Here is a 23,501-nt window from a genome sequence, read left to right as displayed (position 1 = left end):
AGGCCATGGAGAGAGGGTAACAACCGCCTCAGCACGGAGAGATTGATTCGACTGCGTGAGCAGGCGCCAGAACGAGGGTGTTCCCCACATCGGAGAGAGACGCAGCTCGGCTGGTTCTGCAGAGCCCTCCAGCCACCCATCCCAACGTCAGTAAGGGTGTTACGTTATCAGCACTGCACCAAACGCATCGGCTAAACACACCCTCAGGGAAGACACCGCAACCACTTCCCAGACGTGACTAAGCCTTTAATAGGTGCCCTGTGTGTGTCACAATCTACGCTCAGTCAGACCCTCTCATCCCTTCCACCCATTCCCTGGGCAGTTGCATTGCAGCTACCCCGCCGGTTTGTTGCGAGGAAAGATGTTCCGTCCCACAGAGCACTTTCTTCTCGCTTTTATGGTAAGGAGAAGGGCCCGAGCCACAAAACGTGGGTCTGGATCGTGAACCCCCCCAAAGTTGGGGGTGTCTGGATCCCAGGGTCGTAGTTTGGCCCGATATAAAGACAAAGGCAACGGCGTTTGGGTTAAATAACTTTGTGGGTGTTCAGAGTCCGGCCCACCTCTCTTACATTAGGTCATGGAGGTGCAGCTAGTCGGAGCCTGTGCCGATTGCCTGATGTTCAGCAAGTGCCTTACGCTGCCAATTTTCTCCTCCTCGCTGCTGGACCCCCACTCAGAGTGAGACAGCCTTGGGGTGCCCGCCTTGACCCCACAGTGGTGATGGGCCTGCTGGAATTCTGGATGTGCATTTTGCTGTATGTACCTCAAGCACTGAGAAGTTACAAAAAACAAAAGCTCCAAGCTCTTCAGCACGGAGCACAGACCTGGACTGTCCCCTTCCTGTTCAAATCCTCTCCTGGTTCACACAGATTCTAGGAAACTTGGATCCTCACTACCTGCCCCTCCCTTTCCTCCACATCTTCCCTAACTGGTGTATTGCTGCCCAGACACGTTGCCTCTGTTTGCCTGGAACAAACCCACACACTGGGAAAAGTTCGGTGGCACTTTTGGTCTGATCTGGAGGGGCTGGTTAAGGGTTCTAAGCCTCAGGTTTGGAGATACCAACACTGCTCAGGTAGAGACACTGATTACTGTTTTACACAACATGCTGTTAACCTGTGGAACTCACTGCCACTCTACATCATTGACACCAAGCAGTTAGCAGGATTTAAAACCAGATTAGACATTTATATGACTAATAACATCCATAGTGACATTATATAGGATAAAGCAACCATTAATTGACTGGGGCTAGGAAAAAAACATCGTATGGGCACGGCTCCTTAAGTGTCCATGATGCATGTTCCTCTGGAGCATCTGGTACTGGTCCCTGTTAGAGACAGGATACTGGGTTAGATGGGCCCTCGGCCTCACTCAGTAGGACTATTCGGATAGTCCTGTACCGTCGGGTGGCTGATTGTCAGCCGTGCCACTGGCAGGGGCCCTGGGGGAATCAGTGTGCCGAGATCACTGCCAGCATTGTGGCACTATTTCCCTGTGCTACCCCGGTGTGTCTGTCGGTACTCACCTGTGGGCTCTTGTCTTCTACTTAGATTGCAAACTCTTTGGGGCAGGGCCCGGCTTGTGCTGGGTCTGCCGGCGCCTGGCCACGGCGGGGGCTGCTGGAAAGCAGCAGCGGGGCTGCTAGGGCGCTGATGGGAAGGGAGGCGGGGCAGATAGAGGGAGCTCAGCCCTTCCTTGCCGGCAGAGGGCAGGGCCCCTTTCCCTGCATCCCCGGCCCGGCTCCCTGCGCCTCCAGCCCGGGGGTTGACCAGACCCACGCGAAAGAGGAAGCGAGCAGCGAGGAGGCGGGAGCGGAGGCCGGGCAGCGGCTGGGGAGAGGGGGCGAGCGAGCCCAGAGGCGGAACTGCCGAGCCAGCCGCCGCCGCCGCCGCACGCTGCCCGTGTGGCTCCGGCACAGAGACCCGGCATCAGCCCGGCTGCCCCGGCGTCCCGAGCGGAGCCTCCCCGATCGCGCTCCGCCTCCCTTCCCGGCTCCAGCCCCGCAGCCGAGCAGCGATGCAGGCGCTGGCCCTGGCGCTCTGTGCCCTGCAGCTGTGCCCAGCTGTGCTGGGCGGCCGCTGGGGGCAGCCCTTCCTGGTGGAGAGGCCTCAGTCCCGGCGGCTGAGCAAGGTAAGGGGGCTTCACCCACCCGGGGCTGTGGAGTGGGGCGGGTTCTCGCGTAGGGTGACCAGGTGTCCCGATTTTACAGGGACAGTCCCGATTTTGGGGTCTCCTGTTCCCCCCACCCCCGTCCCGATTTTACACACTTGCTGTCTGGTCACTTTATCATGTGCACTAGCCCACACGAACCAAGTGTCAGAGCCTGATAGTGCCCCGGCTGCCTGGGGTGGGCTGGCCTGTGTGGACGGAGAGCGGGGAGCGAGGTCCCAGCCCCTGGCAGCAGCAGGAGCGGGAGAGCTGGGTGGGAATTGATTTTCCTGCCTGGCCAGAATTTTCCAGGTGTCCCAAAATGGTCCCTTCCTGCATTGGGACCAGGAGCCGAAATCTCCAGCGGTTTCACAACCTGAGAGTGGGAGAAGAATTCCTGTCGGGTCAGTCGAGACGTCGTGTTGTTTCAACGCGTTTCGATTTTGATTTTGATTTTTTTTGTTAACCTTTTTGGGGCTATAAATTAACAAACCATTTGGAAGGAAAAGTGAAGTGTGGCTTTAACGAAAAGCCCTTTCTAAGCGCCAGCTCTGTATCGTTATTATTTCTGAAGGCTGGAGGGGAGCAGGGACTCTTAGCATGAGGGGCAGGACTGCTTACCCACCTGTCGTCCTTGGCAGCATGGGGCTATGCACCCACGTCTGTCCCCAGGAGAGCAGTGGTGCGCGCTGGCCTGGATTCCTACGGGTGTAGCACCCTGCTTGCTTGCCCGCCCATGTGTGAGAGCAGGGCTGCTTGCCAGCCTGTAACCCGGTGCTGCTAACAAGGAGCTCGAATCCCTGAACATTGTGGAGTTGTTTACACCTGTGCCAAGCAGGTGTGAATTGCTGCGGTCCTGATGGGGCAGTGCGCTGAGCTCCTGTTGCGTGGGTACAAATGATGGCACCAGGTGGAGAATCAGACCCCCCAGGCTTTGCCCTTCTGTCAGCCGGCACTGCCTGTGTCCATGGCCAGAGAGGGTCTCCGTAGTGGTGGTTTGGTGACACGGATGCTTGTCCACCAAGGTCCCTCAGCCATACCCGCATACTATGGATAACTGCGGCCTGAGCTGTTCCTAATGGCTGCCCCATTCCTTACCCGCCTCCTGGAGCCCTTGCCATGTAAGTCAGACATGCAATAGATTGCATTGTTGTTGAATCTGTGCAGTAACAGCCCGTGACCTCAGAAGAGCCAGCACAGAGGCCAGGAACAGGTGCTGCCTTATCTGAGGCCTGCCCAACTTTCAGTTCTCATTTTGTTCTTTTAAATCTCAGTTCCGCTTTTGCGGCAACCAGCTCACCAGCCAAAGTCGTGAGAGGCTGGAGAGAGTCGTGTGGGTGTGAGAGACCTCCCCAGAGCCAGAGGCTCTGTCCAAAAACTGCAGGTTAGGCAGCTAAGCATGTACAGAGGCTGCAGAACGGACATGGACGCATGGCCCGGAGCCTCACTGCAGCTGAGGGGTGCAGCTTGGGAAGGGAGGTGCAGAGATGTCTGCCTATAACTCCGGTGGAAGCAGCATTTCCCTACTTTCCCGTATAGCCCTCACCTGTCAGAACAATTACTCCTCACATTGGACAGTTCTGGGCTCACATTGGTCAGTTCTGTAGTGGCCCCTCCCAGAGGGCTGGGCTTGTTTTAGTTATCAGGAGGACAAAACCTTGCCTCTTGCTTGCTCAGACACATGTTTGCGCTCAAACTAAGTAAATGGCTTTAGTGATAAAGCTTCAAACTTGACCTGGACTTTTGTCTCTTCCCGGGGACATGTGCCTTTGATGTGGCTGGCGAAATGTTATTTCGAAGGAGCAGAGTTATCCATGACTCAGACTTAAGCACTCTGAGTAAGCAGCACAGGATGTTCCATGGAAATCCTAAGCAGCCCATGATCTGGGTGGCCTGAAACCTCTGACTGCCAGAAGCTGGGCCTGGATGACAGGAGATGGACCACTTAGTAATTGCCCCATTCTGTTCGTTCCCTCTGATGCATCTGGCACCAGCCACGGTCAGAAGACAGGATACTGGCCTAGATGGACCATTGGTTTGACCCACTGTGGCCAGTCCTATGTTCTTATATTGGAGGTGTGAATCTATAGATATATACCCACTCCAGCAGAACGCTTCATGCTGAAATTTACTAGGACTAGACAGAGGTGGGCTACTGGGACAAGTTCTCCTCTTGGTGACATGTTGGCTATCCCCCTGACATCAGTGGGATGGAACCGACTGTAAATCAGAGGGGTTGTCCCCGCAGAACCAGTCTGTCCCAATACGGGAGCAAGGTATGCTGATGAGTCCATGTGAGGGGATGCCCAATGAAACTGTTGTTGCTTCTGCTGTACCTGTCCTGTGGGTAAATAGACTTTGGTTTCGAATGGTTTGTCTACACACAGAAGTTTCACTTGTTTGAATGAAATTGGTTTTAATTTGATTTAGCCCCAGTCGTGCACACAAAGTTGTGTTGGTTTGAACTGGAGGTGTGACTTTATACCAGTTCAGTTAAACCAGTGCAGGTTTGTGCATGGATGCTCTTATACCAGCTTAAATCTGGTTTATATTGGTGTAATTTGTGTTAAATTTACTGGTACAAGCTGAACTGATCGAACCAGTTTTAAACTAATATAAGAGTCTGTGCACAAAAGTTGGTGCATTGGTGTAACAAAACCGATTTAAGTGAAACTGGGACAACTTCTGTGTGTAGGTAAGTCCATATGGCAAACCACTGTAGATACTCTTCTGGTGGTTTAGCTTGCACTTGTTAATTTACCCACACCAGCTAACCTGGTATTAAACCATATTTAAATCAATTTAAGACTGTCCACACACAAAGCTGCACTGGTTTAACTAAATCAGTATAAAACCACACCTTCAATTACACTGGTGCTACTGTGTGTGTAGACTAGGCCATATATACTCCATTCAGAACCTGTTAATAAAACAAGCCCTCTGAGTTTCAGAGTCTGGTGTTTGTTGGTGATGTCAGCGGCGAATATGCTATTTCTACGCACACGTTAAATCTGGGAGATGCATGTTTTTATAAGCATTGTTCAATAGGAAGCTTGGAAATGCCGGTAGAGGAGCATGTGTTGGGCTCAAATGTGTTAAAAGGCTTTATAATTATTGCCCGAGGAGAGTTTCTAAAATGCCCAATGGATTTAGGATCCCAGAGGCAATGGCAATTGTGCTCCTAAATCCCTTGGGAGCTTTTGAAAATCTCCTCCTGAAATGTTAGTACAGTGTTATTATTTCTTCAGCATTTGACTGCACGTCTGAAAAGCTCATTTCCCTCTGTGTGTGTGTGTGTGTGCGCGCGTGTGGTGTATGTGTGTGTGTGAGTGAGAAATGGATGGGGTTCTCTGCCCCCACAATAGAATTCTGAGGGGCTGTCACACTCCAGAACTCTGCAGTGCAGCTGCCGTCTTTCCAGCCAGCCCAGCAGAGTGCAGAGATGGTTTAACCCTTTCCTTTGCTCAATCCTGTAGCTTGGTGGCTTCTCGTGGAAGAACTGTGGCAATGGGACCGATCCCTTTATGATTAAGAGTCTGTCCGTAGCTCCGGACCCGATCCACATCCCCGGGAACCTGAAAGTCAGCGTGGCGGTTTCCAGTGAAGCTGACATCAGCTCACCTCTGAAGGTATGTGAAAAAGGCAAGCCCGCCAGAGAGGCCTCTTCAGACACAGGATCTGCCCATTAACATGCTGTGGAGTGTTGGCAAAGAATGTGCCCAAAGCCACCACAACACCTGGCCCCGGCGGCCTTTCAATTCTCTGAAATGCCCAACAGGTGTGAATAAATGGGGATTGCTAGACCTGGGGCGTGTTTCCCGCCCCAGACCTTCCACTGCTGCAGTCAGTTTCCAGGGCCCAGAGTTTCTGATTCATAGCAATATTTGCTGCTGGGGGACCGAAGGCTGGCTTGGTCTGTGCACGGTCTGGCTGTTGGGTGACAACTTTTCACTAAAATGGGTCAGTGCAACCCCTAGGACGGATGCAGTTATATGGGCAGAAAGGTGCTTGTACCACAATAGCCATTCCCCTTCCTTCAGGAAAGTTAAAGCAGCCCATTTATTTGTGTGTAGTCACTCCCTTGTGACTTCCCACCCCTCTCTGCGCCCCACGCCCGGCCTGCGAAGTGGAACTGGGTAAGATCCAAGCTGCTCCCACCTCCCACTCCCTGGAGCAACCTGGCAGCGTCTGTGTTAGACTAGGGTGATGAATGAGTCTCAGACTCGCCTCTGAGGGAACGCAGCCAAATCTGAGGAAGGCGGGCACCGAAACTGCCGCGGCCTGGTTGGCAAATCCTGGGCACCTGCAGATCCCAGCAAAGCCAGCGGGAGCTGCTGAGCGCTCAGCACCTTTGAGAATAAGGCCGAGGGTTTTAGATGCGGCGAGCTCCAACGGGGGCCGTTTCCTTGATCTTTCTTCGCCCGGGTGGGGAATGATTTCACCGAGCTAAAGGCCACAAGGAAGTGTTCAGAGAATGAGGAAACACAGGGGGAGGGAGCGAGAGGAAGGAGGGAACACAGAAGCAATGAGAAGGGGGATGCTGGTGGGCAGAGAAATCAGAGACCCTGAGTGGGGGAGTCAGATTACGGTCAGGAGGAGGGGAAGAGACAAGGGGAAACCTTCACTGGAAATTGAAACGAGAGAAGAGGAATGGGGGGAGGGATAGGACACCAGGAGATGCAGAGGGGCAGGTGGGAGATGCCTCTCTACCAGGTGACCCCCCCCCCCCAGAACTCTGGCCAGGGGGAGCAGACCCATTACCCACCCCCAAATGCCAGACTAGGCTCCTGATTGCGGAGACGCCAATAACGAACAGAATCCTTTCCTTATAGCTCCTCTGCATGCGCACAGCACCCGCTGCAGCTGGGGGGCTGGGGCCCTCCTGAGCCCCCACGCCTTCCTGGGACCCCCGGCAGAGGGTCTGGCCTTTACCGATTAGTGACACGCACCGCCCAGGCTGCAAACATGGCTGAGGGGTGGGCATTGCAGGCGTGTGCCCCTTGGAGGGGGCCTGAGGGCTATGTGCGAAGGCTGCAGCGGCCGGCTCAGCTGTTCCTCAGCCTTGCTGAAAGCGGAAGGGCTGCTGGTGGCTCTGATTCACCAAGTTCCCCTGTCGTGTGAGCTGGATCATGGTGTGGGAGGCAGGCCTCGCTGCAGGGCTCCCTTCCCGTCAGTGACACTGCGAGTCCCGGCCTGCCCTTCTTCGTGTCAGCGTGGTGGGCGAGGGCTTGGCCAGATGGGGGCAGTTACACCCGCTCTGCCCTGGGCCCTGCTCTGCAGGGGCAGGACTCTCCCATCCAGTCTCTGATGCAGGGTGTTAAGCAGCAGGCCGCCCCGCCTGCAGAGCCAGTGTTCTTTCCCAAGAGTGTGCGTAGCGAATGATAGCAGGGCTGATTCTCCCTTGCCCTTTCCATCTGGGCAGGTCACTGCCGGCGCTGGGCTGAGCCAGTGGGAATTCCCCTTTGCTAGCCTGGCACGCCAGCTACCTCTGGCCTGAACGAGGACGCAGGGCGTGACCTGTCCTGGCTGCAGCAGGCAGAGAGATGGCTGCTGGTTTCACTGGGGACGCTGGGGCAGGAAGAAACCAGGGCTGACTCCAGGACACAGCTGCGATTGCAGAAGTTAGAAGAACCAGCCCGCCTTTCACCCCGGTCTCCCAAATGCCTCCTGTCCCTCAGCCGGGCAGCTGCAACGGTGCCAAGCACCCAGCAAGGCGAAACGGGAATTGCTGCCCAGGACAGTACATTTCTGTCCCGCTTCTTTTATTTAGTGGAATGTGGCTCTGGATCAACTTTCTGCTGCTCCTTGTGGTGTTTTTATCACGCTGCTGCTCATGCCAAGGAATCAGAGTGGGTCAGATTCTGCCCTGGAGTTCGGCGGGAGCTGTGTGCCGGCACCTCCAAGGGCAAGACTTCGCAGCCTTTACTGCTGTTCCCATCGCTGTTATTTCGTGTTTGTGTTGTGGTAATGCTTGGAAGTTGCCTAGATCGAGGTCCCACTGTGTTAGGGGTGCCACAGAGAGATAGTGAGGGGTTAGAATCTGGGTAGAGTCGTGTGTTTTTTCGGGAACAGAATTAAAGAGGATGGGTCTCCATTGGGCTGTTCTGAATAGGAAACCTGCAGTCCGGGGAAGGTTTCCCCAGGTGTTATTGTTCCTAAAAATCTCTTGCATTGTGCCCTAAGAACTCAGCACTTTGCAGACATAGGGTTGGTTTCTGATCTGTCAGTCTGGAGCAGTACCAGTGTCTTCAGTTTAGGGAGGTGCTTTTCCAGCCTGGAAGAGCTTACAATCGAAAATCACCAAGATGGGCCATGGACCGATTGGTCAGAAAAGCTGGTGTATGGCAAGGTTGCAGAGGAAGGCTTCCTGGAGCAGGAGAAGGGTGGAGGGGAGACCGAACCAGCTGGGATTCTCTGGTATGTGATGTGTGCAACCCTTTGTCCCAGGCGGTGCTTACCGTGGAAAAGAACATAGTTGACATATGGATAAAGATCCCCTGCGTGGACGAGATCGGGAGCTGCACGTATGATGGCCTTTGCAGAATCCTGGACAACGCCATCCCCCCCGGATCACCATGCCCCGAGCCTCTGCTCAGCTACGGCATCCCCTGCCACTGCCCCTTCAAACCGGTAAGCCCTAAGCCAGCCGCTCTCTGCGTGTTCCTTGTCAGGACCCCCTGCTTCCCGTCTAGCCACGAGCCAGCAGGGAGCCTCCTGTCACATGGAAAGGGCAGGGTGGTCACAACCCCTAAGTCCAGGACCCCTGTTCAGCACAGCAGCCCTCCTCTCCCCTTGCCCTCTCAGTCAGCTGTCTGGGTGCTGGGGAAGGGGCGTTGTGAGCGCTTGGAGAGGAGGGAATAGAACCGGCAGCTGAGAGAAGGGGGAGTTAGAGGGCAGCGGGTCAGCTGGCTGGATTCTCCATTGCCTTGCAGCCTGTGGGTCAGGTCAGAGGAACTGGCCGTTGGTGGAGACAGGGTCCTGAACTAGATGGACCTGTTCTGACCCAATCCGAAGCACCCACTTTGCACACCCGGTGCAAGGCAGTGGGGAATCAGGCAGAGTCTGGGTCCAGCAGGCCCGTGCCAGGGGGGTCTGGGCTTTGCCTCCCCATCCCTGGGGGCAATCTGCAGCCGTTGTGGGTCAGCAGTGCAGGAAGGCCCCCGGAGTTGCGGCCTAGGCTGGGAGTGAGGGAGTCCCTGAGGGGGGGCTCAGTCGCTGTGTGATCACTGGATCTTCTTGCGCTTCGACTGGCCTCAGAAGGAGGGTTCCAGACGAATTTGATCCGGTGTCAGCTCACTTTGATCGCTGCTGCCAGCTGGGGGTTGTTTGTAACCTTGCTGGGAAACACTGCCCCAAAGGCAGCTGGGCTCACTCTGGCCTGGGGAAGTCTCCCAGATCAGGGGCAGAGAGTAACTTGCCTGCAGTGGTGAAGCTGGCTGGAGTGGAGGAAGTCACCTTCCAGACACTGCCAGAGCCAGTCATCCTGAGCTAGCCCGGACAGTGGAAATGGGGCCTGGGAATACAGGCGGAAACCCAGAGGTGCTGAGCTCTCTGAACCAAGCACAGAGGCTGAACTGGAAATCACTGGGCAATGGGCTGCAGGGTGCCCCCAGGGATGGGTGGGTGGCAAAGAGCACCAGTGAGGAAGTAATTAGTGATCAGTAGTTATGGATATTCGAACATGCTTGATTTGTTCATCTTGAGAATGACTAAAATCCCACAAGAGGTGCAGGGCAGGGAGCAGATGGGGGCAGAAGCGGAAAGCTTGGTGGGGGTCACCCCTCAGTGGGCTTGTACCTTGGGGCAGGAGAGGCCGGTGGTGGGGTGAGGCGAGAGCTGCTGTGTGCTAACGACTTGGCATCTGTTTCCCTCCGTAGGGCTCCTACTCCCTGCCATCCAGTGAGTTCTACTTGCCCATCATACAGTTGCCCTCCTGGCTGACTAATGGCGACTACCGCGTCCAGGTTGTCCTGAGCAGCGGTGCCAAGCAGCTCGCCTGTGTCCAGGTGGCCTTGTCCCTCCACTCCGAGTGAGGCTGGCCAGCCCTGCCCGACCACGAGCCCACCCCCCGCTGCAGGCTGCCGCGTTTCCTTGCTCTTCTCTCTGGCGGAGACACACACCAGAGCCGGTTGGCAGCTCTCTTCCTCCTTCTGCTGCCTCTTGCTGCCGCCTGCCCTCACAGCTGCTGCTTGCCCTTTCCCGCCTCTGTTCGCCCTTCTCCCGCTCAGAAAAAGGGCCAATGGTGGGGGGGGGGGGTGGCAGGGGGAGGCCTTTGTCTTCTGTGCAGGGTGGACTTAGAGGTGGGCAAGGTTGGCAGATGGGTTGGGTCCCTCCTGATCCTGATTCAAAGCCTGTTGAAGTCAATAGGAGCCTTTCCAAGGGTCCGGCTCCTAGCGAGGAGACTTGAGTCTTTGTCACAGTCCCTAAAATTGCAGCCCTACTTGTTGCATTTCCCAGCAGGGCTTAGATCCCTTCCCTCCACCCCTCTCCCGGTCCTGGTCGGCTGCGCACCATTCACCATGCCAGCTTTGGGCTGATTCCCTGAAGTCAATAGACCCCCCCCCATTGATTTCAGGCCCGTAGGGATCAGGCCCATAGGGAGGCACTCAGCACTAAACAGAACTGCCCATCACAGTTGCTGTTTGATTCCCAGCTGCGCTTTGCTGGGGAACGCCCCGCACTGCAGCGCTATGTGCTGGATGGCCATATGGGTCTTTTCTGCCCCAGACTTCTCTGATCCTAGGAAATATCAGGTTAAACTGCTGGCTCGGGTCCAATGCTGAGTCTTTCCGTCATATCGTAGTGGTGGCTCCAGCTTTCCGGAGCTGCGTTCCAGGCCAGAATGTCCCCTGTGCACGCACTCGCCTTGAGGGAGTTGTATCGCTGTGCTACAAGCCAGCCTGGGGGCGGGGCGGGGGTCTAGTTTGATTATTTCCCCACATATGTAATGAAATTGCATTCTTCATGTTGCTTAATGCCTCCTTCTCCACCCCCTCCAGTCAGTAACAATGGGAGGGCCTGGTAGCCCTCCAGCTGACTGGTGTAAACAAAATGGGGTGTCACAATATTCCACCCATTGAGTGGCCTAGTTAACCTCTACCGTCCCAGGGGGTTTTGCCATCTGTTGGCTGGGGTGTGGGGCTGTTTTTGTTTGTCTGGTTTTTTTTAAAATATCACACAGGGAATTTTAGAATACAAAACTGAAGGAAGAAAATAGAAAGAAATAATTCTTGTAAACAATCAGTTGGAAAAAGGAAAAGAGGCTTATAGCTGGCTGCCCCTCTCTGCAATGTGGGGGTTGATTGCCGGTCAGGAGTGCCGTCTTGTATACTTTGAGGGTGCAAGCCCCCTCCAGGAATGTGTGCCCCAACACTTGACTGGAGAGATGCACGTGCAAGCCCCCTCCAGGCATGTGTGCCGTGACACTGGACTGGAGAGATGAGATGTTCATTCTTACTGGCCACTGCTGGAGACGGGATACTGGGCTAGATGGACCATTGGTCTATCTTGGGGTGGCACTTCTTATGTTTCTGAGTCAACCTGGGCAGCAGCAGCAGGAAACCTGTCAACACGAAGAGCTGTACAGCTAGCACTGAATTCTCTGACAACAAATAACCTTCCTAAACAGGACCACGCTGGACCAGGTCCATTCCGAAGAAATCATTGCTTATGGTAATATGAGGCGAGCCGGGAGGGTGGGCATCGCCAGCCAAAGAGACAGATCTTCAACAGCATGGACATTATCTCTCGCCCATGTCTGCATTGAAAAAAGGGGAACAAACCAAGAAAGCAATGTACTAATATTCTCACTACCAGGGGACCAAATGACACATTCTGCTCTGGGCGTCTCCTACTCTAAAAAGGATGTGGTTGTGATGGCTTGAACCAAAGGAACAATTTGATTGGCTGATGAGGATTCCAAGCAGTGTAATTATGAAATTGAAAATCGCCCGACTGAACTTCTCGATCACAGTGTTAGAGTGACCATTTCTTAAAGGTGCTAACCCATCGTGAGGCAGGCAGTCACACCGCCATGTCCTGGGCAGAGGAACAAATGAGTTTAGAACTTCTTAGGTTTGCAGCCAGCATATTTAGCAGCTACAGCAAAGTACTGGTGCACCCGAAAATGTGCTGATCAGACTTTCTACAGGGCGTGGTTCATCGGTCTAGGGAGAAGAGTCTCTGGAGTAAATTGTTGTAGCTCAGGATGTGCCCCAGGAAACAGGTAGTCAGGACCCTAATCCGGTGTACTGTGGGCTGTTGATTTGTTCACTTTGGGTGCGGTTCTGCACTGTTAAGTCAATGGGAGCTTTGCCGTTGATTTCAGTGGGTATGGGATCAAATTGCTTGGGTGGTGTTTTTTCAGCACTGTAAGTCCCTGCCTCCCAATTCACATGCAGGGCTGACATTGCACCTGCAGACCCAGTTCAGTGCAGCTGACCCTAAGATGTGTGTAGAATACATAACCCAATCACTGAACACCCCGTCCCATATTATTGCACTGGAGCTGTATGTATACAACCATCGGAGGGGTAGCCTGTTAGTTTGTATCCACAAAAACAACGAGGAGTCTGTTGGCACCTTAAAGACTAACACATTTATTTGGGTAAAAAACCTCACTTCTTCAGATGCATGGAGAACTTCTTCCATGTATCTGAAGAAGTGTTGTTTTTTTTAACCATGAAACCTTGTGCCCAAATAAATCTGTTAGTCTTTAAGGTGCCACCGGACTCCTCGTTTTTATGTATACAACCGTCGCTGTGTTAGTGCACCTGAGCTGTGAGTCAATTTAAACCATCACTGCACACGTGCTATTGCAGCTGAGGTGCATGTGTGTGCCATGCCATCCCCACCTTGTACCCTGTATTGTTACAGTCGATTTGTGTAGATAAGACAGTCACCGCACACCCTCTCCTGTATTATTTCATGCAAGGCAGGTGTGTATGACATCAGCAGTGCACACCTGTGCTGTTGTGGTACATCACCATGTATTCTGTCTACCCTCTGAGCACGCACATGTGACAGCCACTGCTCACCCTGCTCTGTATTACATCTGTGATACCTGGGTATGACACCTTAATACTACTACTTAGCAGCTGTGTAGGGCTGATCTGCAAAGCACTTTATAAGCCTAAACTACTGAATGCCCGCAGTCCATGGGCTGCTGTGATTGTGCTTTAACCCAATGCTAATCACTATGTTTTGCACAGTCTGTGTGCTCATGACAGGTTTAAGAGACAAAGACCGTTGGTCACCTTTCTGCTTCCTAAACTTGCTACGCTATACAATGTCCTAACAGCCAGTGGGTTTTGCTCTGGTTTGTTCTGTGTGGAGAAGCACTAACCATCTTGCCAACTCCTGCATCCTTACTGCTTAGCTGAAGCCTGCTGGTTTTTTGGGAGGCAGCGGCTATTAGTGCTGGTGCCACAACGAGTGCTTAATAAAACTTTTTAACTAGAGGGCTGAGTGATTCTTGGGCCTTCGGTAAAATTAGAACTGGTGATTTTATTTTAAATGTAAATGAAAATCTGGTGAGTTGGTTTGATGACCATGATGGGCTGACAGCACTGGCTGGAGCAAGTGATAGTGGATTCCCCGGCTGGTCTAAGCTCCTGTCCCAGGGGTGGGCAAACTACGGCCCGGGGGCTGCATCTGGCCCCTCAGATGTTTTAATCCAGCCCGCGAGCTCCCACCGGGGAGTGGGGTCCAGGGCTTGCTCCACTCCAGTGCTCCAGTCAGGAAGCGGGGTCTGGGCCTTGCCTCACTCTGCATGGCTCCCGGAAGCAGCGGCATGTCCCCACTCTGACTCCTATGTTTATGGGCAGCCAGGGGGCTCCGCACGCTGCCCCAAGTGCTGCACCTGCAGCTCCCATTGGCCGTGCAGGCAGTGTGCAGAGCTGCCTGGCTGCACCTCTGCGTAGGAGCTGGAGAGGAGACATGTTGCTGCTTCTGGGAGCTGCTTGAAGTAAGCGCTGCCTGGAACCTGACCCCCTCCCGTGCCCCAACCTCCTGTCCCATCCGTGATTCTGCCCCCACCCTCCGAACCCCTCAGCCCCAGCCTGGAACACCTTCCTGAACCCCCAACCGCTCATCTCCAACCCCACACTAGAACCCGTACCCCAGCCGGAGCCCTCACCCCGCCCCCTACACCCTAACCCCCAATTTTGTGAGCATTCATGGCATGCCATACAATTTGGAGGGTATGGCTGGAGAGTCTTGCCCGCATGCTCGGGGTTCAGCTGACCGCCATATTTGGGGTCGGGAAGGAATTTTCCTCCAGGGCAGATTGGCAGTGGCCCTGGAGGTTTTTCGCCTTCCTCCGAAGCATGGGGCAGGGGTCGCTTGCTAAAGGAGTGGGTAGATCGGCTTATGTGGCCTGCATCTTGCAGGAGGTCAGACTAGATGATCATAATGGTCCCTTCTGATCTTGAATTCTATGATTCTATGATTCCATACCCAGATGTGGCCCTCAGGCCATAAAAGTTTGCCCACCCCTCCTATCCCGTGCTGCTTTCAGTGCATCTCACGCTGAACTTGCAATGTTCCCTCGTCCTGGGCACCCACACAGCTGTATCAAAGGATCTCAGTAAGGAGGTGCAAAATCCCCCTCTTAATACACCGCTGGGCTCGGAAGGGCCCTGGGTGTCAGGCAATTTGCATTTATCAGACTGCCTGGAGGAATTCTCCCCCAGCTTCCCCGTATGGGGCAGCATTTCCCAGCAGCTGCTCTCACTAGACATTTCCCCAGACCACTGTGCCCCTGCTCTGACGTATGCCCCAGGGTCAATTACTCCACAGATTCTCCAATTCAGGTGTCACTTGGTGCAACTCAGGCTCTGACCGGCATTGCCCTGAACATAGCATTAGCCAGGCCTCCCCGTGCACGCTCTCCTCCCCATAACCCATCATTGGTATTGCCCAGACACAGGGCCCCAGCCTGGGTGTGTGTCCCTGGTGCACGCTTCCCGCTCTGGCCCCTTCAGTGGTGCACGCTCCTTTCTCTGTGAGCATTCATGGCATGCCATACAATTTCTGTGATAGTGAAACATGCCAAGTGCAGTGGTGGCTTTTGTTACAGCCACGTGAGCACTGGGGTGACAGCATTTGGGTGAGAGGCTGATGCAGGATTCATAAGCCCAGCACTCTAAACCTGCAGCTCCTGGAAACACATCCCTGATGTTGTCAGTGGGCATTTCTCCTCCTGTCGAGTTCTGGCTCCAAGCTGCACCCCCCACAGCGGGAACAGCATTTCCAAGTCTTGACTCTGTGGGGCAGGTCCTGGAGCCACACCAGCGCCCAGCAGGATCTCAGCTTTCCTTGCCAAACAAAGGACGCGTCTCATCCCCCCGGCCCCTGGGTGTGCGGAAAAGCTGGGAACGAGGAAGCCTCGAGGTTGTCGAACCCCAGTGGGCAAAGGCCCAGCATTGCAAAGAGATGAACCCTGGCCCCGGGCAGCCGGTCTGCTGACGGGCTGCGGCCTGACTGGTCCTTCCAGGCGTGGGGAGGCCATGGGGGCCTGGGGAGCAGGCTGCATGTGCCTTCCCCACTGACTGCAGAGAGGGCTGGGTTACATGCCGGGGAGCAGCCCCCCAGCACCAGCCCGGCCAGGGGGTCCCCCTGCAAGCACCCCCCCGCCCCTGCCCAGGCAGGGGAACCAGCAGAGGGAGCCCGGAGCTGGCCCAGCGCCGTGCACCAGCCTGGCCTGGGCTCTGCTCCTGGATCCCTCGGGCTGGGGCTGGGCCGGATCGCTCGGCCTGCGCAGTGCCAGCTCCGGCCGCCAGGGGGCACAGCAACCTCCTACTGCGCACGCGCAGGCTGGAGACGCCGGGCGGGGAGGCGAGGGAGCCGCGGGGGAGGGAGTCAGCTGAGCCGGGCGTCACGTGGCTGGGCGTCGCGTGACCGGCACCCGGAAAAGCAAGATGGAGGGGCGGGGCCGGTGACTGCCGGGCAGCTGCCGGTGAGTGCTGGGCTGGGGGCGCGTGCGCGGGGATCGGGGGCGCGTGCATGGGGGGCATTTCCCAGGGATTGGGGGTGCGTGCATGGGGGGCGATGCCCGGGGTGTGTGTGAATGGGGGGCGCTGCCCGGGGATCGGGGGCGCGTGCATGGGGGGCGCTGCCCGGGGATCGGGGGCGCGTGTGCATGGGGGGCGCTGCCCGGAGTGTGTGTGCATGGGGGGCGCTGCCCGGGGATTGGGGGCGCGTGCATGGGGGGCGCTGCCTGGGGATCGGGGGTGCGTGCATGGGGGCGCTGCCCTGGGGGGATGGGTGCGAGTGCCTGCCTGAGGCTGCAAGGGGAGAGTGCACCCTCGGGAGCCCTCTGCAGTGTTAATTGCATGGAAGGGGCGACAGGTGTCTGCAGGCACCGGGGTGGAGGCAGGGGCTGCGCTGGGGAGTTAAAGCCCAGGGGTAGCCACCTCCAGGGTGGGGATGAATCTGGGGCTGCAGGCGCATGCAGCAGAACAGGGGTGCAGTGAGACAGCCTGGGTGTTGTACTGTGCAAGGGGAGGGTTATGTTGGGGGTAGTGTGAACCAGGTGGTATGTGCCCCGCATAGAGGCTGTGCTCGGTAGTGCCAGTTAAAGCTGACCATACACCTGGGTGACCCGTGTATATGGTGCATGGGGTTGGGGGGGGAGGGGGGGAGGAAGAGTAAGTAGTGGGCAGTGTCTGTTAGTCGAAGTTGCACTAAGTATCATCTGTACTGGAGATACTAAGTATCACCTGGAGATGCTGTGGAGCAGTGAGAGGTGGGGTCGTGTGTGTCAGGCCGGGGCAAAGCAAACTACCTAACAGAGCAGCTACAGGGAAATGCTTGTCAGTGCCTCAGAGCCGCCCACACACGGGCAAGCTGGAGTCATGAGGGCAGTTTGCTAAATACAAATTGCCTGTGGAGGGTGAGTAATTTGGAGGGGCGTTCAGAGCACTGGTGCTGCACGTCATCTCACAGGCATTGGAGAACACTGACAGAAAAGAGCCCTGGCATCTGACACAGAACTCAAATTATGAAGGTCTTTCCGGAGATCTGAACAGCACCTTCATTTTGAAAGGAATATCAGCCCCCCCAACCTTCCGTGTCCAAACCAGACCAGTAGAAAACCCATAATAAGGCGGAAATGGCTCCTCCACTTCAATTCTGGAGGTAGAATCTTGACCTCAAAGGGCTAGACTCTGCTGATGCTTACACACATGCTTATCTTTATGCACTCGGTAGCCCCAGTGACTTCAGAGGGACGGTTCTTGGGTAAACTTGCCTGCATGGTCAGAGGCAGGACTGAATGTCCTTGTCTCGACTCTCTGTAAGTGATGAGGAAATAACTTGGTGGGTTTTGCTTTTAGCTGAGAACTGCATCAATGAGAGGGAAACCCTCTTTCTCCTGTCAGTACTTTTCCAAACCGTCTTAGTGGTTCTCCTTCTTGCTGATTGCATGGAAATTGACCTCTTGTGCTTCCTGCTACTGTGCAATCTTTAATCCAGAAATGTAGATGTCAAGTCACGATGGGCAGATCTGCCTGGGTTTCAAAAGAGAAGAGCAGCGAGGTGTGCTCTGGGAAAATTCAAGGGAGGAATTGAGTGCTGACTGGAGAGCAGGATAACATAACTATGTTGTTTCTTGTATAGAGAACATCACTGATGTGAGCCTCAAATAGCATGTCAGGCTCCCTGCTCCACTAATGGTTTGTTTCTAGATGAGCCATGCAGAGTAGGCGGTGCAGCTGGTTGCTGTGTAATTACAGTCAGACTGCTTTGTTGGAAGAGTTTCTCTTTGATCCCCAGGCTGACAATTGCCTTTACTGTTCACAGTACATACACCAACAATTCCCTCGCCACTGCCATTTACATCTGCCTGGTCTGAGAGTGGATAGGATGCTGCTTGTAAAAGTATCGCCAATTGTTTTGGCGGGCATGGGTAGAATTTGGAAATGAATCTGCCCAAGAGCTGGGGGGATCGAGCTGCATTACTGACTGGATTTGAAATTATGCTAATTGCCTTTTGGGCAGGACCCCATTTTAATGGCTTGGCTGAAGCTGAGCTAAGCATGAAGGAGATGGCTCCTTGCTCTTCTATTGGGGACCTATGTTTTTCACTCACTTCATTCTTTCTAGGCGGGGAAGGTAATTATTTGGGTTAGGGATGGTGGGGTCTGGCGCAAGCCTGCACCTTCCCAAAGGCTTCGCTTTCTCTCTTCAGTTATCTTCCCCATGCTGTCCCTTCTCAAAGCCTTGCAGAATATCATTCCACTTCCTTTGCTGTGTGAGCCTCTCTTCTTCATTCACCTAAAGCCAGAAGCTTAAATGAACGCTTTGGAGGATAAATTCATCCCGGCCTTCAGTGGATTTTGGCCCTTTGAACTATGATGTTAGTTTCACGTGAATGCTTACACCTCGTCTCTAACCTCTAGCACAGGGGTTCTCAAACTTTTGTACTGGTGACCCCTTTCACACAGCGAGCCTCTGAATGCGACCCCCCCCTTATATAAAAGTGTTTTTAATTTATATTTAACACCATTATAAATGCTGGGGGCAAAGCGGGGTTTGGGGTGAAGGCTGACAGCTCGTGACACCCCCAGGTAATAACCTTGCGACCCCCCCTGAGCGGTCCTGACCCCCCCAGTTTGAGAACCCCTGCTCTAGGAGGAGCCCTCCCGTCCCCATCCTGATAACCTGGCGCTCACCTCTTTTCAGCAAAACTCCCCTCCCTGTTGAGAAGGGGGATCATCCAGGTTTGTTAGATGCTGCTGTGGAGCAGTAGATCTCGCCTTTACCATGGAAACTAGAAGCAGCACTTCTGCAGCAGTGCGCTGGCCTTGCGTGACTGCCTCGCCACAATTCAAACCTGCCTTCCTCGCTGCTTGGTGCAATGGACTTCCTGTAGGCCACTGTGGTGACCCACAAGGCGTGTTCTGTGCCAGCTGATTTAGGGTTAAGGCTTGCTCAGAAATAAGAGCAGTACTAGGAGAGGATGCAGTGTGGTGAGACCTCTTTTCTCCCACCCCCCTCCCCCCCCGTAACACCCGTTATCTGAGGGGGCCTTTTCTGAATGAGAAGGAAACCACTTGGGTCTCCAGGACAGGAGGGGCTGATGTAAACTAACTGCAGGTGAGACAGAAATAGGTGCCATGCTGACTAAGGAAGGAGAAAGGTAGCTTGAAGGACAGTTGGAACCTGAGCTTCCCAGCTGCCTCATCATTCTAGTATGTACTTTTCCATGGCTGTAAAACTTCTAACAGCAGGAGGAGTGTGGACTTGACTCTAACCGCAGGGAGACTGCAACAGGATAAGATGATTGACTACCTTGGAGCAAAGGGTTCTGGGTTGAAATGAACCTCTTAAGAGTGACCGCTGTCTCGGGTAGTGGAGGAGCAGGTTAATACATGTGCTTTATCCAAATAGTCTATATGCAGAGCCTTGCTTTCCTCCCGCTACAGTTCTAACCGAGATCTGCTGATCGCTTGCTGAGAGCATTTGGAGAGAGAATGTTTATGTTCCAACATATATTGGGCTAGCAGTAGGCCTGGGAGTGGGGTGCACTCCCAGCAGTGTGGGGAGCCAGGAGGGGAACAGCAGGGGTTATACTTTTAAGGTCAGGATTTAATAGCATTGGGCAGGGCTGTGTAGGAGGAAGCTTGTGTGACTTCTGTCTGTGCTACGTTTGGCTCCAGCCGGAGCAATGACTCCCTCCGTTCCTCAGTCTACTAAGTTGCCAAACTTCAGAGCCCAGATTTTAGAGGCACCGGGGCAGTTACTAAACTGAGGTTGCTGCTTGCTGGATTTCTTACAATGGGGGGTCTTAAAGCTTGACATCAAAGATCTCTTTAGATAATAGTGGGGTGGAAGATGCCATGCTCTGCTGTTTCTATGCCTCTCTTCTCCTGCCTTTCTTCCTCCTGCCAAAGCCCCCAGCCTGAAAAAGCAAATGTGGCATGTTTCCAGAGAACCCTTAGTTGCTGTGCTGCTGTTGAGAGCAGCTGGGATGTTCAGAAGGAAAATGAAGAGTTGAAGATGATGGAGCATCTGATCCTGAGCGAGGAGGACAGTGGACTTGTCATAGTGGCAAAGAAATGTTTTGGGGTAGGGTGACTATTGGGAGTTCAGCTGCTCACCATTTAGTGCCAGCTGACCAGTGTTGGAAAGACAGACCCCAGGCCGGGGAGAGGAGGCAGAGTTGGAGCCAGGAGGTTACCGTGGGGGAGAGTATGGAAGAAGAGGAGGGGCCAGGAGCAGAGCACACACAGCTGCTGGTGGGCATCCTGAAGGGAATGCCGGGAAGTGGCTGGATAGGTGGGAGGGGAGCTGGAAGAGCTCGGTGCCCTGAAAGCCCAGGGGGTTACGCTTGGTAGAAATTCCCTAGCGTTCTTCAGGGTACCTTCCACCCTCGTCTCATCTTCCCGGCACTGGAGAAGCAAACTGTCCTCCTGTCTGGCCTGCTGTGCCCCCGTGTCTTGTATCTGACTCTGTTGCCGTGTCTCCGCTGGCTTTTCTGTTCTCCTTCTGTCCTTTTATTATTTGCATCAGAGATCCCTAGTCTAGAGATCCCTAGTCAAGTCAGGTGCTGTCCCTGCCCCAAAGAGCTTCCAGTCTAAACAGACAAGTCAGAGGAGGGTATGATCCCTGCTTGCCAGATAGGGATCCAAGGCTCGGATGTTGGTCAAGTCACATGACTGTGTTGCAGAGCCAGAAACATGAACCCAAGACTCCTGAGTCCCCGTCCAGTGGTGTAACCCCAAGGCCAGGCATCCATCCATCTTTCCATCCCTTGTTTTGTGTCCTATCTCTCTCTGGGCCTTGCTTTCTGTTTTCACTCCTTGTTCTTCTCTCTAGCAATTCCCTCCGCCGCCTGCACCTCTCTTTCCCTGTTCTGTTCTCTCCCTCTCTGTAGTGTCTCCCTGACCAGCCCAGAAGCTATAGCAAATACCTGAGTGCCTGTTGGCCAGGGAGAATGGCTGTTTGCTCTGGACCCAAACCTGCTTTCACTGCAGTCTCACAATTGCTTCAGTCGGAGCAGAGGCAGGCCCCTTGTGCCCAGGGGAGTCTCTCAGAGCCGCATGGTGCCACGCACTTCCATGCAGGTATATTGCAGATCTCCGAGGCTGTGGTGCTTGCTGCTTCTGCTTGTGGCTTGTTACTGAAAGGTGAATTGTGACACTCCTGTGGTAGGAGTGGAAACCGAGCCTGGATCAGCCCAGCAGTAATTAAAGCATATTTCTCTCTTCGTGTCTCCGCAAATTAGTGACAGGTTTCCAGCCAGTTGCTAATACTGCCTGTGGGGCTGCCACCATTGGTCACCCCAACAGCTGACTTGTCTCTTGGTTTGCCTGATGTTTTCAGACCAAGTGGAACTGCTGCTCTGAGGGCTGGGCCAGCAGCAGTGAAACTAGATGCTGGGTGGATTTCCATGTCTTCCCTCCCAAGCCTCCTGCAAACCTCCAAAGCTTCCTCGTTCCATTTACAGGCTTTGAACGTTTGCCATCTCAAGACACAGCAAACATCATACTTGGAAGGGATAGTGCCTGGGCCTGCAGTCAGCATGCAGGGCGCAAAGGCATCTGGAGACTCTCCAGGCTTAATATTGGAATTAAGCATCTGGTTGCGTCTTGGCTCGGCCCCAGGAGAAAGGCCTTCCTTTGCAGTGATAACCCATCGGTTCTGTAGGGCGCCCAGTTGCTACAGCACTGACCGAGTAGAAAGGCTCCTGAAAGCCTCTCCATTGTTTTCTCTTATCAGATCTTATTAGGGTGACCAGATGTCCTGATTTTATAGGGACAGTCCCAATTTTGGGGTCTTTTTCTTATATAGGCTCCTATTACCTCCCTCCTCCTGTTCTGATTTTCACATTTGCTGTCTGGTCAGCCTAGATCTTATCCAGGAAGCCGTGTAAACCCCTAGTCCAACTTGATCAGTCTGATTTCATGGGGAGGGGAAGTCCTGAACCCTCCTGAATTCTTCCTGTGGCTCCTGGTGGGGGGGGGGACCTGCTTGTTGTCAACACAGATCTCAAAATAAAAAAAAAAAATAATGAAGAGAAAAAAGATGACTTGAGGTGATGGGTGGTGTGGGTGGTTCACAGCCACCCCATCCATGTCTGTTCCTGTCTTCACTGCGAGTCCTTCCTTAGTCCTGAGTCCTGAGGATGCCTGGTTGGCCCTGCTGGCAGCCCTACCGCCTGGCCTGTACAGGACCTTCCCCTTTCTGCCTTGAGCACCTGTCACAAGGAGATGGAGATCTCTGGGGCTGTGTGCTGCCAGCTTGCACGGGCTGGCTGCTCTGTGTACCCAGCCTGTTTGGGAAAAGCGCTACAGACGTCAGTGTCGTCTGGTGTTCAGTATCTGGGCAGGTCACCTCTGAGTGATCTGTCCCTGCAGGAATTGCTGGGTGCATCCCGGGTGGGTGTGTCTAGCTTCAAGGAGGAGTGCGGGACTTGTATTGACCCCGCCACAGGCCTAAGCTCTCTGGTTGGTCTGGATGCTCCATTCAGGCCTGGCCACACTGACTGCCTGGGCAGGCTGGTGAGGTGGTGCCCTATAATAGCCTGCCCTGGCACTAGCACAGGGAGCTGGTCCTGTGGCCATGGCTGAGCCAAAGAAACTCCAGGCAGGGAGCACAGAAGTGACTCCGGCAGGGAGCATAGAGTTAGTAGCACTTCCTAATACGACTGTTTCCACAGCCACTATGTCCACCAGGAGGCTGCGCAGCGAGGACTACAACGACTACAGCTCCACAGAGGCTACGCCTGATGGGAGCCCCCCCGAAGGCATAAACGGCTTTGTCGCTCCTTCAGCCTACCAGCGGTTCGGGGAGAGCAACGGGACAACGTAAGTGACTGGTTCAGAACCACCTCCTCTCTCTGCTGCCGCAGACGGCCCGTGCGTTACTGAGAGTGGGCACTGCGTTCAGCTGCTGGCCACCACGGCCCCCCTGTGCTCTTCAGAGGATGCTCCGGGATCCTTTGGGCGTGAAATGTGCTGTGTAACCGGTAAAGAGCTATGGCTTGCCTTGCAGACTCTCTTGTGCCTGTCTGTACAGGTCTCTGGGAGCAAGTGCTCCGCCCGCCAGGATTGCTGTAAGCGCAGTCCAGGTGTGAATAGATTGGGTACTTTCCACAGATGCTGTGTCTCAGCAGATTATTATTTTTTGTGGGGGCGGAGGGGCAGTTTATTTCCCCTGTGAAGCCTGACTTATTGGCAGCATCTTGGTTTTTTTAAAAGTAGCTTTGGATTTCCCTCTCCTCCCTGCCCCTTCCTCTGCCACTTTTTTTTCCAGCCAGTTCTGACTTGGGGATGTGGAAGGCAAATGACTTGCCGAATTAACAGCAAATCAGTGGCATGCTTGCATTAATGTCTCCATCTTCCTTG

The 23,501-nt window shown here is 54.3% G+C and overlaps 2 protein-coding genes across 3 annotated transcripts in view; both read left to right on the top strand.

Moving 5' to 3' along the window:
• The first annotated feature begins 1,773 nt into the window (after positions 1 to 1,773).
• GM2A (GM2 ganglioside activator) lies at positions 1,774 to 12,329 on the top strand. The gene is made up of 4 exons (XM_039485654.1): positions 1,774 to 2,133; positions 5,628 to 5,780; positions 8,599 to 8,781; positions 10,029 to 12,329. The coding sequence occupies exons 1-4, from the start codon at positions 2,020 to 2,022 to the stop codon at positions 10,182 to 10,184; spliced, it is 606 nt and encodes a 201-aa protein (XP_039341588.1). The 5' UTR covers positions 1,774 to 2,019; the 3' UTR covers positions 10,185 to 12,329.
• A 3,640-nt stretch (positions 12,330 to 15,969) lies between these two features.
• LOC120370512 (proton-coupled amino acid transporter 1-like) overlaps positions 15,970 to 23,501 on the top strand; it is a 43,992-nt gene continuing 36,460 nt past the window's right edge. Inside the window, exons 1-2 of one of the 2 annotated variants that reach the window (XM_039485344.1) lie at positions 15,970 to 16,108; positions 22,814 to 22,961. In XM_039485344.1, coding sequence (XP_039341278.1) covers positions 22,819 to 22,961 — 143 coding nt within the window. In that variant the 5' untranslated portion in view covers positions 15,970 to 16,108; positions 22,814 to 22,818. The remainder of the gene's footprint in view (positions 16,109 to 22,813; positions 22,962 to 23,501) is intronic. The other variant, XM_039485345.1, reaches the window with a different exon arrangement.

Source organism: Mauremys reevesii, linkage group 8 (genome assembly GCF_016161935.1).
Source record: "Mauremys reevesii isolate NIE-2019 linkage group 8, ASM1616193v1, whole genome shotgun sequence".
NCBI classification, from domain to species: Eukaryota; Metazoa; Chordata; order Testudines; family Geoemydidae; genus Mauremys; species Mauremys reevesii.
The sequence above is the reverse complement of the archived record's forward strand: the minus strand, read 5'-3'. Positions and strand labels throughout refer to the sequence as shown.

Coding starts and splice junctions, on each gene's coding strand:
- GM2A (XM_039485654.1), top strand. CDS start 2,020: ATGCAGGCGCTGGCCCTGGCGCTCTGTGCCCTGCAGCTGTGCCCAGCT. Junction 5,781..8,598: donor ACATCAGCTCACCTCTGAAG/GTATGTGAAAAA, acceptor CCTTTGTCCCAG/GCGGTGCTTACCGTGGAAAA. Junction 8,782..10,028: donor GCCACTGCCCCTTCAAACCG/GTAAGCCCTAAG, acceptor TTCCCTCCGTAG/GGCTCCTACTCCCTGCCATC.